The sequence below is a fragment of the Tyto alba genome, unplaced genomic scaffold, assembly GCF_018691265.1.
Source record: "Tyto alba isolate M040663 unplaced genomic scaffold, T.alba_DEE_v4.0 Super-Scaffold_40, whole genome shotgun sequence".
In the NCBI taxonomy this organism is placed as follows: Eukaryota; Metazoa; Chordata; class Aves; order Strigiformes; family Tytonidae; genus Tyto; species Tyto alba.
In genome coordinates, this window is record NW_024881316.1 from 1,880,400 (window position 1) to 1,894,403 (window position 14,004).

The following is a 14,004-nucleotide window of genomic DNA, read 5'->3' on the forward strand; positions in this document are numbered from 1 at the left end:
AGTGCAACCATCACTGGCAGAACTGTTAACCAAATAATTCGGTTCAAAAGGAATGAAGTCACAGCTGTACCATGAACAACATCTAATTTGTAGAGCCCTCGCCTCAATAACAGATTCCAGGTACCTGCACCTCTGCATAGAGGGCTGAGGGTTCCAGCTCCTCAAAACAATCACCGATAGCCCAAAACAGCTCACTTGCTGAACCAAAACACTGCCTGTGCCCTGAGATAGTTCTGAGGGCAGCTGTGTATTAAATCCCCCCTTCCTTGGGCCTTCACGTGCCTTAAGAGGTTTGGAAAGCAGCCTTCCTTCACCTTCAGTTCTTGCTCTTTGTCTGACCAGTAAACCACCTGTGCAAATACCTGGGATTTACACTAGACAAAAAGCCCTTTATTTATAGATGTTGCAGACACTACACAGTATGCTTCATGTACTTAGAGAAGTATCTTACCTTCACTTTACCCCTTTCACTTCCAACAATATCCTGCAAAAGTTAGGAGGGGAAAAAAAAGGAAAAAAATATATTTTAAAAAGTGATAAAATAACAAATATACAAAAGTTTACTGTTAACTAACATTTAAAGAATGTAAGTAAACTGAATTTGATAGAAAAAGCACAACTCCAAATACCTCAGAGAAACTTGCAAAACAAGTATAAAATGAACTCCTTACCATAATGATGGGCTGCACTGAAGATATTTTGCAATTCTTCCCCCCCCACGCCTCAATGCTGGGATATAGCCCTTTAGCCAGTATATACTGCTCCCCTGTAAACTCAGGATTCTCATAAGCCACCCACCTAAGACAGACAGGAGAAGAGGGCAATGGGTAGAAGTCATACTAGTTGTCCAAAACAGAGATGTGTATATTCATTACGGTCTTAACGTAAAAAACAAATAAAAACTGTGATGCTATTAAAACCCTACACACACCTATGTATCTGATACTCCAAAACCCACGCATCCGTTCACCCTACTATGTCAATATGAATCAGGGTGAATTAACTAACGCAGACCACAAATTCAAATACATCATCTGCTAGATATGCTAGATCAAATACATCATCTGCTAGATATGCTAGATCTGCTAAAAGCTGTCTCCAGTAAGAGTATTTCAAGATGTTTCACAATTCTATTATTTTATCTAGATCAAATTCTTCTCTAGAAAAACAGACATATCAGAATACAATTTCTTGGATAAAACAAACTGTGAGAGTCATCTGGGCAGTAAAGATAGGAATTCTGACTTTTAATGTTGCCTGTACCTACAGTTCAGCTGTGTTTAAGCAAACACACACCCCAACAGAAAGCTGAGGTGCAACAACAGGCATATATGTCAATAAGAGCACGCTGTTCTCTGCTAGGAATCAGATATCAGCAGGAAGAACATCCCTGAAAGTAAAGCATTAACACCCTCACAAATATGACCAGATTAATGTATTTAAACTCAAAGCCGTGGTTATAACTACTCAGTCAGCTCTCCTGCCTGACACAGGCCACAAACTCAGATTCTGCATCGAGCCCGTAACTTCTGTCTCAGTCAGAATATGCTTTGTTGAAAGGCATTGAACCTTTTGAGATATGCACTTGAAGTATTAGAAAAGCAACCAAATCACTACATGTATCTCCCCAACATTCAACTACCCCTGCAGCACTTCAGTTCTAGTCTGAAGTATCTGCTAGCAGCTAGTATTGCTAGGCACAGCCTACTACACTCAATAAACCTTCTGTTATGGCATTCTTCTAACCTTGGCTCCATGCTGAAAGCTCAGATACAGCATTCCTGCACCAGGGCACTACCTTCTGGTTTGTGATAACCTGCATAACTTCTGTTGCCTTCTACTGTGCTAGGCTTCCCAAACCTTCCCATAATTACATTCTGGTTCTTTTTCAATATATATATTTTTTTTTTTTTTTTTTTTTTTGGTTTTGACTGTCAATATTAGAACCGCCTATAGTATCAGATGAGTTTCATTCACTATATTTATGCAGGGATCGAGACATCTTTCTGGTTCCTGGTTCTGCAAGATAATCTTCTACTCATAGTCAGCCAGCTTTTAATTTTAGCCAACACGTTGCATAACGAGTATATGCTGTTATGCCAAAACCCACTTTCAGTGAAGTCTTCTTCCAGAGTTTCAACACCAACAAAAAATTTCACAACATAAAGCAGTAAAATGATATGGAACTTGTAATTTCCAGTGGAGGCTAACTCTCACCATCTAAATACATCATAAAGTGACCTAGGTGTGTTGAGCAACTGGATTCTATTGAGCTGCTGTTTTATTCCAAGAATAAATGCCAGACTCTGCAGATAAGTGGGATATCTTCAAACTGAAATAAAACTGCATCAACACATATGTGCTGAGAGTATGAACTCGGTATTATTTGTCCATGGCAAACACACATATAGTGATTCACATTCATCACTAATCAAGTGTCTTGGTTTGCCTCAGATATAATCACTTATTCTAACTCGGTACGCACTAATTACTTAAGGCATATTTCAAGGCACATTTCAAAATCACCTCACAGCAATTCATCAAGGAGACATTGGTATGTATAATAAATTGAGCAGACAGTTCAAACATCTCAGGTGTGTCTACACTTGTATGCCACATATACCAAAAGCTGTGAAAATGAGGTTTCCTTAACCAATTTCTTCAGCAGATGTTCATCAGATTTTTTCAATGCACAAATTCCAGGGTACAACTACAGTGCATGACAGTTTCACTTGATTGACATCTACATAAACAAGTATTTCTGATATTAAGTGAATGATAAAACATCCCAGATGCCTCCTAAGAATCTCTCAATAGCAGTTATTTTGTTTCTCCCATCTAAAGGAGCCTGAACACAGAAGTGATCAAGGTATCTCACTTGCACATGTGTATTCTGATTTAAGTAAGTAAGTACCACTCTCCCATGCAAGTCAACTCACGCAGTTAAAAGTTTTTAGAGCCAGGGCTTATTGCTGAAGTACCTGTGCTTTTCCACTTCATTCAGGAGTCCATACAAGCTGCTGAGAGTAGTAATAACAACATCAAGGACAGGCAACAGAATTCAGTACCAGCTAAACCTGTCAGACCTCAAAAGACTATCCCTAGGAAGGAGCACTGCCTTAATCCAACTTCTGACTTAACAGAAAGGCCTGGAGAGCAACACATTGCCTCCGTATCTGAGCAAGGCAGTCACATCCCAGCTGCCGGGCACCACAAAAACTGAAGTACTGCTCTGCAGCATGGCAACAACAACTCTGCCCCACAGGCAGCGAGTTCTCCTAACACAACAGGTTTTGTAACCCCCAGCCCTACAAATTGCCTTAGTTAGGCTGAGCAACAGCCCCATCCTAGGTTGCTGGCAGGGTGGTGCTGGAGACCTTCACTCCTCTGCACCATCCACACCCCTAGAACTCTACTTTTTTTTTTTTTTTTTTTTACAAAGAAAAGCACCATTTCTATATTGTTAGTACTACTACACACACAGAATCTTTCCCCAAAGCCTCCTAGATATGGTGTCTGGGAAGTGCAGCTCCAGTGTGGGAGAACAGCCAAGAAAAGAACCCAGACACAAGTAACTTGCCAAAAATCAGCTTTACCCATGGTTAGCCCAGGATTCATCTTACCTAACTTTACCTTTTAAAACACCTGCCATTTCTCATCACATACGCTCTTTCTAACGTTAGCTGAGAGGGGTAATCCCCCTTTTTGTATTGCTCAGATTCAATTTAGGATAGGACAGATTACCTAAACCCTGGAAGGACCTCTCCCAGCAATGGGAGAAATGGCAACACCTTCATTAAACTAAGCGTCATAGTTGTAAAAAACAAGCTTTCAGGCACAGATGCACTCCTTCAGCTCTGAAATAGAATCCACAGTCTTCAAAGCTTAAATACTACATGGAGGCAATGGATTTAAACTGGCCTGTACATGCTAACCAGATAGACCATGAGGGACCAGGAAGTTAATTGGCACTTGCAGATTTGTAGAATTATTAACGAAGAAGATGAGGTCATAAAATTCTGTTTATAGGAAACAAAGAGAACAGGTTCTTTATCATACCCCTTTGTGGTTGTGATTCCTAGTATCCCAGGGACCTGCAAACTTTAGTATCTTAACTCCTTCAAAGGTTTTTTTGAACATCAGTTCAGCTCAGTTCAGAGATGGAGGGAAGTGGAGGCTTTGCTCGAAATGTTCTCCCAGAGGCTACCCAAGAGCTCTTGCCCTTTTCAGCCCCCAGTGGAGGTTTGTTTTTGTACCTTACGTCTCTTTAGTTTCACCCACGTTACCTTCCTGAGTGCATCTAGATTAAATTTACTACATTCTGGCTCCCGTCTATGAACTACACAGCAACTAATTACTTCCTTAATATCACTATCCATATGTACGCTAAAAGCAGCCAAAGCTGCACTGTGGACTAATTACTTGAAAATTAGGGGAAAACCAGGCTGATCACAGGACCACAGTAAAACAAACGCCTACATAAAAAAAAAAAAAAAAAACAAACAAAAAAAACAACACAAAAACAAAAACCCAAAAAAAACCCTAATCTGGAAAAGTTCTTCCACCAGGTTTGAAAAGGATCAACTAAAAGACGGAGGCTTTTTCAGTATTTTTGGCAAAAGTTTGGTGTGTTTATGGATAAAGAGAAGGCACATTTCAAACATGAAATTCCTGTGATTTTGATCACTACTAAACGTAAGCTTGAAGAGTTCTTAAGCAGAGAGGAAATAAAAACTGTACAACAGTCGATTTTTGTACTTGCTTAAACTTGTAAAGGGTGTTACTTGTTGCTAGTAAATACTTCCATTTTCCACCACTTAAAATCCTGCCAATTTGGAAGTAAAGATCAAACCCTACTTAAAAGAATAAAGGCCTCTCCTATTTTCAGGCACTCTGATTGCTCTCTCCTGCCCAAATGGCAAAAGAATAAAATATCCTGGATTTTATGCTTGGCCAGTCTCTGAAGAATACTCAAGAGCAAAACATTTTCATTTTTAAACAAGTCAATTCTCATCACCCTAGGGTATTTTTGGGGGAATGTCTTTACAATGGATTTAGCCAGGACATTAAAATATCACTCGGAAACATATCTCAGAAACACAATTTTAATGCAGCTAGTGCCCAATTACCCCAAAATGGAATATTCACTCCCCAAATGCAGAGCTAAGCAGTCTTCAGCATACAGCTTAGAGATGCAGGTTAGCTTAGAACTTCTTTAGTACTGTGTGTGCACTGCAGTGTCAGGCTTTCTTTTCTTTGATATACCCTTTAAATTGCAGGGCAATCAAATTAATTGTGTGGGAAATACAGATTATCTGTTACTGCTATAACTGTTTACCACAGATACATGTAGTTAAAAAATTGCTATGGAAGGCTCAGGGCTCCTTAGATTTTTTTTTTTTTTTTTTTTTTTTTTAAATGAAGTATTTTCAACATGATACCAGGAAGGTTACTTCAAAATATTATGATAAGCTTTTATTGAATCTGTCACAGTTCACTATGACATCAGCTACATTACAGTCTGAACAGCTCAGGAAATTGCTCAATGGATTATTCATCACTCTATGACTGATTTCTTGGAAGGAAAGATATAAAAATTTTCTACCTGAACAGTTACTTAACACTTAAAATAAAGCATTTTATTACCAACCATGACAATGTGAATCATTCAACCTTTCTGACACGTTAGCATTTACTAAGAACATCACCACAAAACCCCCAAATACTCACATCTTTAGAAACAAAAGGCTCGTACAAGACTGTTAAGAGTTGAGTGCTAGTCACCTGTTACAAACAATCCACCTAAATTTTTAAAAAGCTTATTGCTAAAAATTACATCTTTAAAAGACTACAAGGTGAGATTGCTACAGCAGAATCTGTGGGACAAGAATTCGATTTGCAATGACTTCTAGCTGCCTTTACCATCAGAGTATTACAGTCACTCTTAATTACTAGACTACTCAAACTCAAGTTTGATTCCTATCTCAGCTACAACAGACATTTACTAGAACAACTACACAAAGACCATGATAGGTAGCCCACAATTTGTTTCCCAGCCTTCAGAGGTGACTTTTCCATGAATCTCCCTTGCATATTACAGAAGACAAAAGGGCACAGTAGCTTCAGAGGTCACCAGGCAGAAAAAACTCCGCTGTCACACCATCTTCATATAAAAATTAAAAGCATTCCTCTGGAATGCACTGAGCTTGATTCTGCAATCTTTATCCAGACAAGACTTGCAGAGATATCACACAGATAACACACAGGAGGATTTAGGGTGTGGCTGGGTAAGGCAGAGCTTTCAGCAGTCACCTCCACAGCAAGCAGGGAGAGAGACTGTACGTCTCACACTCCTTTGGTTCTACTACTTGAAGCAATTTTGTATATTTGGAGACATGATTGTTAGTACTTGTTTGTATTTCCAACATAGTTTGATGCAGTCTGCAAGGCTGTGAAACACAAGTCTGCACCTGATGTACTGAACAAATCAAACAGGAAAGTCTATCAAACAGCAAAGACTTATCAACTGCATGTGACAACACATGTGGCACAAAGAGGCAGACTTATTAATAGCCATGTCAATGCAAAGTTGTGGGAACCACTGTGTTAAAAAAAAAAACAACAATATAAAACACCACTACAGTACTAAACCACTATTAACCTACAGGATTCACTGCAAAAGCAATGTTACTCTTCAGTTAAAGTCCCCTTAATATCAGAATATATTAGTGAGCGATCTCCATTCTACACAAAATTGAGAGAAAGAGCAAGGAACTTGCCTCTGGTAAAACACAAAACTGGAAATTAGTTCCTTAATGACTTTGCTGTTGAAATGCTTTAAAAAAAAAATACAGCCATGAGAACAAGCGATTTCTCCCTCTCTGATGAAATGTCACACTTTCATACTTGGAGTATAAGTAAGTCAACTTTTCCTGGGACCACATGATCTTATCATGAGAAGAAAACCAATTTACCGTACAGATTCACAAAAAACTTTTCACACTCTGAAGTCAAGGGCAGAAAATTTTATCTGAAGACTCCACACAGACATTAGAAATAAGTGTGCTGAAAAACATTTGCAAATGCTATCCAATTCTAAAAAGAATAGTACCTTTTAAACTAAACAGCAATTAAAAATATCACTTACACGCCACTTAGCACATTTATAGACTGTGTCCTCAGCCCATATCCAGTGTCTTTCAAATTGGCAATAATTCCTAAAACATTAATATTGGAACCCTTTGATCCAAAGTCTTTTTCACTGTACATTATCATATGGGAGCTTGTGAAATCCTGTTAAAACAAAGAGAAGCATCATAAGGAAAATGCAACGTGACGTCTCAGGGCACTCAGGAGATGCCTACTGTATGTTCTTGGGACTTACACCAACAATCGGTCGCAGTGACTGCAATTCTTCATCATAGCCACCCCAGTCTGTCCAATCCTGATACGTTCCTTCTTCCAGCAAGTACTGATGGCCTTCAAACCCAGGCTTCTCATAAGCAACCCAACTAAACAACAACAACAACAGAGTCTGCATGTGAGGACGGACAACTGCCATTCTGTGTTGTTATGGAGCAGGTATCAATGTATGAAATTCATTCTTTTGCTTTAAATATTGCAAATTTAACCCAAGCATATATCTAAACCCCAAAAACTATGAGAACAGAGTAAACAAGTGGGTACTGAATTTGTCCATTGCAATTTCCAGCCTATAGTTATTACTTCAGCTGAAGAGGAAATATTGCTGGTGTTTTTCCACACTTACACTCCTCCCAGTACTTTCATGGATCCCACTGATGTAAATGGAAGTCTCGCCTTTTCTTCTGATTCCTTGTCATCAAGCATAAAAACCTCTGACTCTATTTCCACATGTCTCCCTTCAAAGAAAGGCTTCTCATAAACGATTACCTGTAGCAGAAATGAAGTAAAATAAAAGTTGCAGAGAGCATGATAAATTCTGACAACACAATTTCTTTTGCACAGGCACATAGAGGGAGAAGGCAAGACTATGAAACTAATTAGTGGGATCTCTCGATTCTCTTCAAGATGTATTTCCCTTAGAGATGCAACATGAAGACTTGTATGTTCATTACCCATCTGCATTATCCAGATAGCTGCTAATACTGGCATATATGCATATGACAGATGCCTAAATGTGACAGAAATTGCAGTTTAGGGTGTGGTCATGTACAGTAGGACCAGCCACTAAACCATCAGTAGTTGGTACACAGTCAAGATATATTTATCTACCCATGTGTAGTTCATGTGTTATAAAATACCTTTGGACAATCAAATATATACTGACTTTTACCTTTGGTTCTCCACTGAATTCAACTTTGCGACCACCCTGTTAAAAAAAAAAAGAAAAAAAAAAGAAAAAAGTTGTCTATATATAGAGTTAGACAACTTATAGGCAACTATAAGAGTCATCAACTCTTCACAAAAAGACAGAATGAAGATGAAACCTTTCTTGAAGAACAGAAGTTAAAATCAGAAGGCACATTAAAGGCAGAAATGGATTCAATCAAACGTTGAAAGTTCAAGAATTTTATAGACTAAACATTTTTTTTTGTTTTTTTGTTTTTTTTTTTGTTTTTTTTTTTGTTTTTTTTTTTTTTTTTTAAAGAGCTGCATTTTGTGAGTCCTGAAAAATCTAGCCACCTTAACACACTATTTCTAACACATAAACACAGGTTATGTAACTTGCAAGTAATAACAGTATTTTACCATTTTCAAGGGCCTCATGGACCTAATGTAGGCTTCCTTCTTCTCCCAGAATGCTAAATTAGGATATTCACCAGGCTCCAACATTAAAGGAACTCCCTGGAAACCAGGTTCTTCATAAATCAGCCATCTAAAGGTGGGAAGGCAAGGAAAGGAAAGCAAAAGATAAAGACCCCAGAATGCTTCTGACCAGTAAAGAACAAGACAATATGCTTACTTTAGAAACTACATCATTGTATCCTTAGTAAAACTTCATTTCTTTACCACCAAAATTGCCAACTACAAGCTGACATACTGGCAAACTTCCTGCCTGTGCAGGAACCACCAATAATAGATGTGTCTTGTTTGAATAGGCGAAAAAAAAGGATCAGTACAATGAACAGACAGTTAAGAATCTGTCTGTCCTACCTGAAGGCAATCCAAGTTTTAGACTAAAGTTTCAAGACTTAAGGTTACTCTGTATTATTTTTACACTAGTTTTAAAATACGTAGAACCAATTTGCAAGAAGATGAAAGATCTCTACTAACCTAGACTTGGATTCGTTGCAAAATCTGTTTAATAGAAAACTCTAAACTTGTGTTGCTTACACATACATAGAAAAACCTGACAACTCCTTAGAAGTCTACTTTCTGATAGTTTGTATCTGCTAATAAATCTGCTTTGAAAGACATAACTTTCAAAATTCCTGACTGGGGCAGCAACAGTATTTTTTCAAGAAAATGTTAGCCAGTAATCACTTACTGGAAACAAAGAAACACACTGCTCATCTCTGCATAAGGATGGCAATGCATGACTTCCAGTTAAATTTACTGATCTCTCAGAAGTGCAGCACGGAGCAGTATAAAACACAGATTAAACAGGAACATTTTATGCAACCAACCCTTTAATCGTGTAAGGATCATAATGGATAAATCTGGTGATATCGGAAAGATGTTAAAATAATCCATCACTCTATCATGCTTAAAAGGCAGATTCCAAGCTGATGTAAATGGCACAAGTTTGTATAGTTTCACTGCGGACATCTGGTTCCAAGAAACAATCAAGGAGCTTCAGCTTTCTTGCCGTCTATAGCTGAATGCTTGGTATATCGTGTGTCCTGTAGTCACACCACTCAGTAAGCCCTCAACTTATGGCCAGTCACAGGTGGTGTTGCCCAGGGCTCAGCACTGGGGCCAGTTCTGTTTCATATCTTTACCAACGGCCCGGACGAGGGGATGTAGCGCACCCTCAGTAAATTTGCAGGTGACACCAAGCTGGGCGGGAGCGCTGATCTGCTGGAGGGTAGGAAGGCTCTGCAGAGGGATCGGGACAGGCTGGAGCGATGGGCCGAGGCCGACTGTATGAGGTTCAGCAAGGCTCAGGGCCGGGTCCTGCCCTGGGGTCACAACACCCCCACGCAATGCTGGAGGCTCGGGGAAGAGTGGCTGGAAAGACCCCGACCTGGGGGTGCTGGTCGACAGTCGGCTGAATATGAGCCAGCAGTGTGGCCAAGAAGGCCAGTGGCAGCCTGGCTTGTTTCAGCAATAGTGTGGCCAGCAGGACTGGGGAAGGGATTGTCCACCTGTACTCGGCACTGGTGAGGCCGCACCTCAAATTCTGTGTTCAGTTTTGGGCCCCTCACTACAAGAAATAACACTGAGGTGCTGGAGCACATCCAAAGAAGAGCAACGAAGCTGGGGAAGGGTCTAGAGCTCAAGTCTTATGAGAAGCTGCTGAGGGAACTGGGGTTGTTTATCCTGGAGAAAAGGAGGCTCAGGGGAGACCTTATCGCCCTCTACAACTACCTGAAAGGAGGGGGGAGCGAGGTGGGTGTTGGTCTCTTCTCCCAAGTAACAAGCGATAGGACAAGAGGATGTGGCCTCGAGTTGCACCAGGGGAGGTTTAGATTGGATATTAAGAAAAATTTCTTCACCAAAAGGGCTGTCAAGCATTGGAACCGGCTGCCCAGGGAAGCGGATGCATCACCATCCCCGGAGGTATTTAGAAGATGTGTAGATGTGGCACTTAGGGACGTGGTTTAGTGGTGGACTTGGCAGTGTTAGGCTAATGGTTGGACTCGATGGTCTTAAAGGTCTTTCCAACCTAAACGATTCTACAATTCTAAGATTCTATGGTTCTAACTTCACTGCAAAAATTTAAACACATGGAAGACCAAGGAGAGGGTAAAATCAAAAGACAAAAGGTGCATTGACTCATTTTTGTTGGCAGCTTTTAGTAAACAACAATTAAGCACAAACACTGGGAAAATTTAAGAAGATACAACCACACCCACATGGCAAGGTGACTCAGAATGACAGCATCCTTCCACTGCCAACAGTGTACTGATGCCTGTAAACTAAAGGAAAGAAAAACCCCTGCAACATGCAAAAAAGCAGCATCAATTTACTGAATTTCTCATGGAAGCAACTGGCAGAAGCAACTTCATTCTACACTGAACTGATGGACTGACATCTGAGAAAGATTATTTTTCAACTGTCTGGTTTGCTTCCTGGTGCAAATATCAGTCTGCCTTCCCTCAAGTGATCCAAATGCAACAGAAATTAAGACTGCAGACAAATTTAATGCAAAAAACGCTGTCACAGGTGCAAAACAAGAACCAGTTTGAAGACTGAGATATGTACACAGGCTCTGTTTCCTTTCCAAAAATTTTGCAATTTCACTATTCATAGACTGCTTTTAAGTGAGGGACAGAAATAAAATGGAAAGGTAGATGAAGTCAATTAATAATCAACCTCCAAATAACATATCTGATTTTATTACACTTGGCAGACACATAATTTGGATTAAGCTTGCGATTCGACAGAAATAACCTCTGGTCAGAGAACCAACTACTTGGACATCTTAAAATTTCCTTATCTACCCAAGTGCTTCGTTTTCCCCCCAAATCAAGGTGTAAAGATTTAATCAGATAAAATACCCTTCACATAACAACTAAAATGCCCCATCTATCATGTGGCATACTCGAATGCATCTTTGCAGTGCTATATAAGTCTTGTCTTTAGTTGGGCAGTTAAATAAACCATTTACAGCAAGGCAAATGCTACGAGTGCCCAAACACAACACGGCCAAGAGGTACCAACCAAGGCCTGTGCACCCTGCAAAATGTTCTGCAGGACCCAGCATCACTGAAAGCGGTTTCACTCTCTCACTTTTCCTGAAAGCAGACTCCCTCTTCTGCATACTTCTCCCAGTACCACTTTGAGGCACATTTTCAGTACCGATTTACAAGTTTGTTTATTAAGCTACCAAAACTGTATCATTGGTATAGCGTATGGATTGTTCCTTAGAGGTCTCATTTCTCATAAAAGCTTGCTTATTTCATGGCATACGTTACACTCCTAACTCAGATAGCTAGATATTTTCAGGTGACATAACATACATGTCCTAAACATCACAATAAAAACATTGATTAAAATGCACTGTGAAATACGAGAATGCTTTCCAGAGTCTGCACATGACACTAACTCTTATTTTGTAATACATGGGCTTGAAAATTTTCTTCTTTAATAAAATAATTTCAAGTTTAGAGGAAAGCAAGAAGGAATTGGGATCTTATCATAACAGTTCATCCCCCCCACTCTCACTAATAATAAGTTTGCCTGAATGGGCAAGAGCAGGAGAGGTGGATTCATTCCTTTGCTACAAATACACAAGGGTTACTCTGTCTTTACTACATGCAAGCAGAATTAAAACTGGATCTAACAAAACATTTTAACAGGTCAGCCCCTCCAAGGGTGAAGCATTACAATGATGTACTAATGTTACTGTCAGTAAATACTATCAAAACATAGGACTGGAATAAATATAGCCTGCTTGCATGTCTGACAGGTGTAATCAATGGTTTAAAACAAATTCCTTTCATAGCAGGACACGTTCACACAGAACTACGCACTTACATGCCCCAGTGTACTTTGATAGAACAAGTCTTCTGAGTGGTGCCAAACACCCCTGTTTCTTCAGTGTCGTCAAAAAAGGAAGTCACGATTCCTAACCCTTCAGGTTCTGTATACAAATCAATTCGGCAAACCCTGTAATCCTAAAAAATGAAGATTGCCATAATCACTTAATTTGCGCTCCGAGTTCTGTAATTAATGTGGATAACTAAATCAGTTTTGAAACATCTGTTTATTTTAAATAGTTTCCCCCCTTTTCAATTACTACTGCTATTAGATGCCTATAATAAAAGTATTACTAGGCCAGTTTGCCTGCCTGTCTGTCTGGACCAAGACAGTCAGTCAATCTCTAACCAGCATTTATATTGTTTACTTTCTGCCGTCTAGGCAGGCATGCATCTTCTTTCATCAGTTAACATCTCCTCTAGCAAATTAAATCCCAAGACAACACCAGGCAAGCCATTCTTGAAGAGAGCTGGAATTTAAACAAGAATTGTAGTTACAAGCAATATATATATTCCTCCTTTTTCATTTCCTAGTCAAATAACTTCATAGCTCGTGCTTGTTTTGGCAACCTGCAAAGGTAACTATTTAATGGTAGGTTAAAAGTGCATGTAGGAAGGCTGTTCCACCACGTGTGAAACTCCCTGGTAAGTCTGTGCATACAGGGCTATATTTTGAGTATCAAACAAGGTTTGGTGTTTGACACTGAAGTTCGTGTTGAGTGTAAATTTGATTAAAAAGTCACATACATCTTTTGAAAATATGAGTCTGTGGAATTACTGATGAATTTCTAGGATGTTTTTCCTGAGAGATTGACTAGGCTAAAAAGCACATGCTGTACATAGCATTTTGGAGGCTATTCTAATAAAAAACACAAAGTTTTCTTCCTGCCCTACCCTTACAGTGAATGTTACTATAATCCCCATTGTGCAAAAGTCCCCACATCTATTTTGTGATTAAACAAGAAATTCAACAGGGAAGATTGTTTCATGCATTTACAACTTGTGTCCTAATACACCACTTACACTTTGTTTCAGTATAAAACATCACCAAACATTAAGATCTATACATTTTTTTTTTTACTTGTATTACTTGCCTTAACAACATGTCTTATTGAACCAATCACTGCAGGCTTTAGAGATTTGCATTCACTTTGCTCTTCAGAAGTACCTGCACCCCAAATATCTGGGAGTTCCAGCTCTCCTTCTTCCAGGGGAATAGAGGGGCCTTCAAAATTTGGTTTCTCATAGAGTATCCAGCTTAAAATAAAAATTTCTCATTTTTAATGGTGCTTTATCAAGTGTAATTTGCAAAAATCGTGCTCCCATTTAACAAATCCTTTCATAATTATTATTTCCAGACCCTTCCCACCACCCCAAT

At 39.3% G+C, this 14,004-nt stretch overlaps 1 protein-coding gene across 5 annotated transcripts in view; it reads right to left on the minus strand.

The window, feature by feature from the left end:
• Window positions 1–14,004, minus strand: part of CRYBG1 (crystallin beta-gamma domain containing 1) — a 101,845-nt gene that overhangs the window by 16,985 nt on the left and 70,856 nt on the right. For all 5 annotated transcript variants that reach the window (XM_042803601.1, XM_033008482.2, XM_033008483.2 and 2 more), the window contains 9 exons: window positions 13,721–13,883; window positions 12,625–12,764; window positions 8,731–8,857; window positions 8,315–8,350; window positions 7,769–7,911; window positions 7,385–7,511; window positions 7,148–7,293; window positions 672–798; window positions 452–484 (listed from right to left, as the gene is read on the minus strand). In XM_042803601.1, the coding sequence (XP_042659535.1) occupies window positions 452–484; window positions 672–798; window positions 7,148–7,293; window positions 7,385–7,511; window positions 7,769–7,911; window positions 8,315–8,350; window positions 8,731–8,857; window positions 12,625–12,764; window positions 13,721–13,883 (1,042 nt within the window). The remainder of the gene's footprint in view (window positions 1–451; window positions 485–671; window positions 799–7,147; window positions 7,294–7,384; window positions 7,512–7,768; window positions 7,912–8,314; window positions 8,351–8,730; window positions 8,858–12,624; window positions 12,765–13,720; window positions 13,884–14,004) is intronic.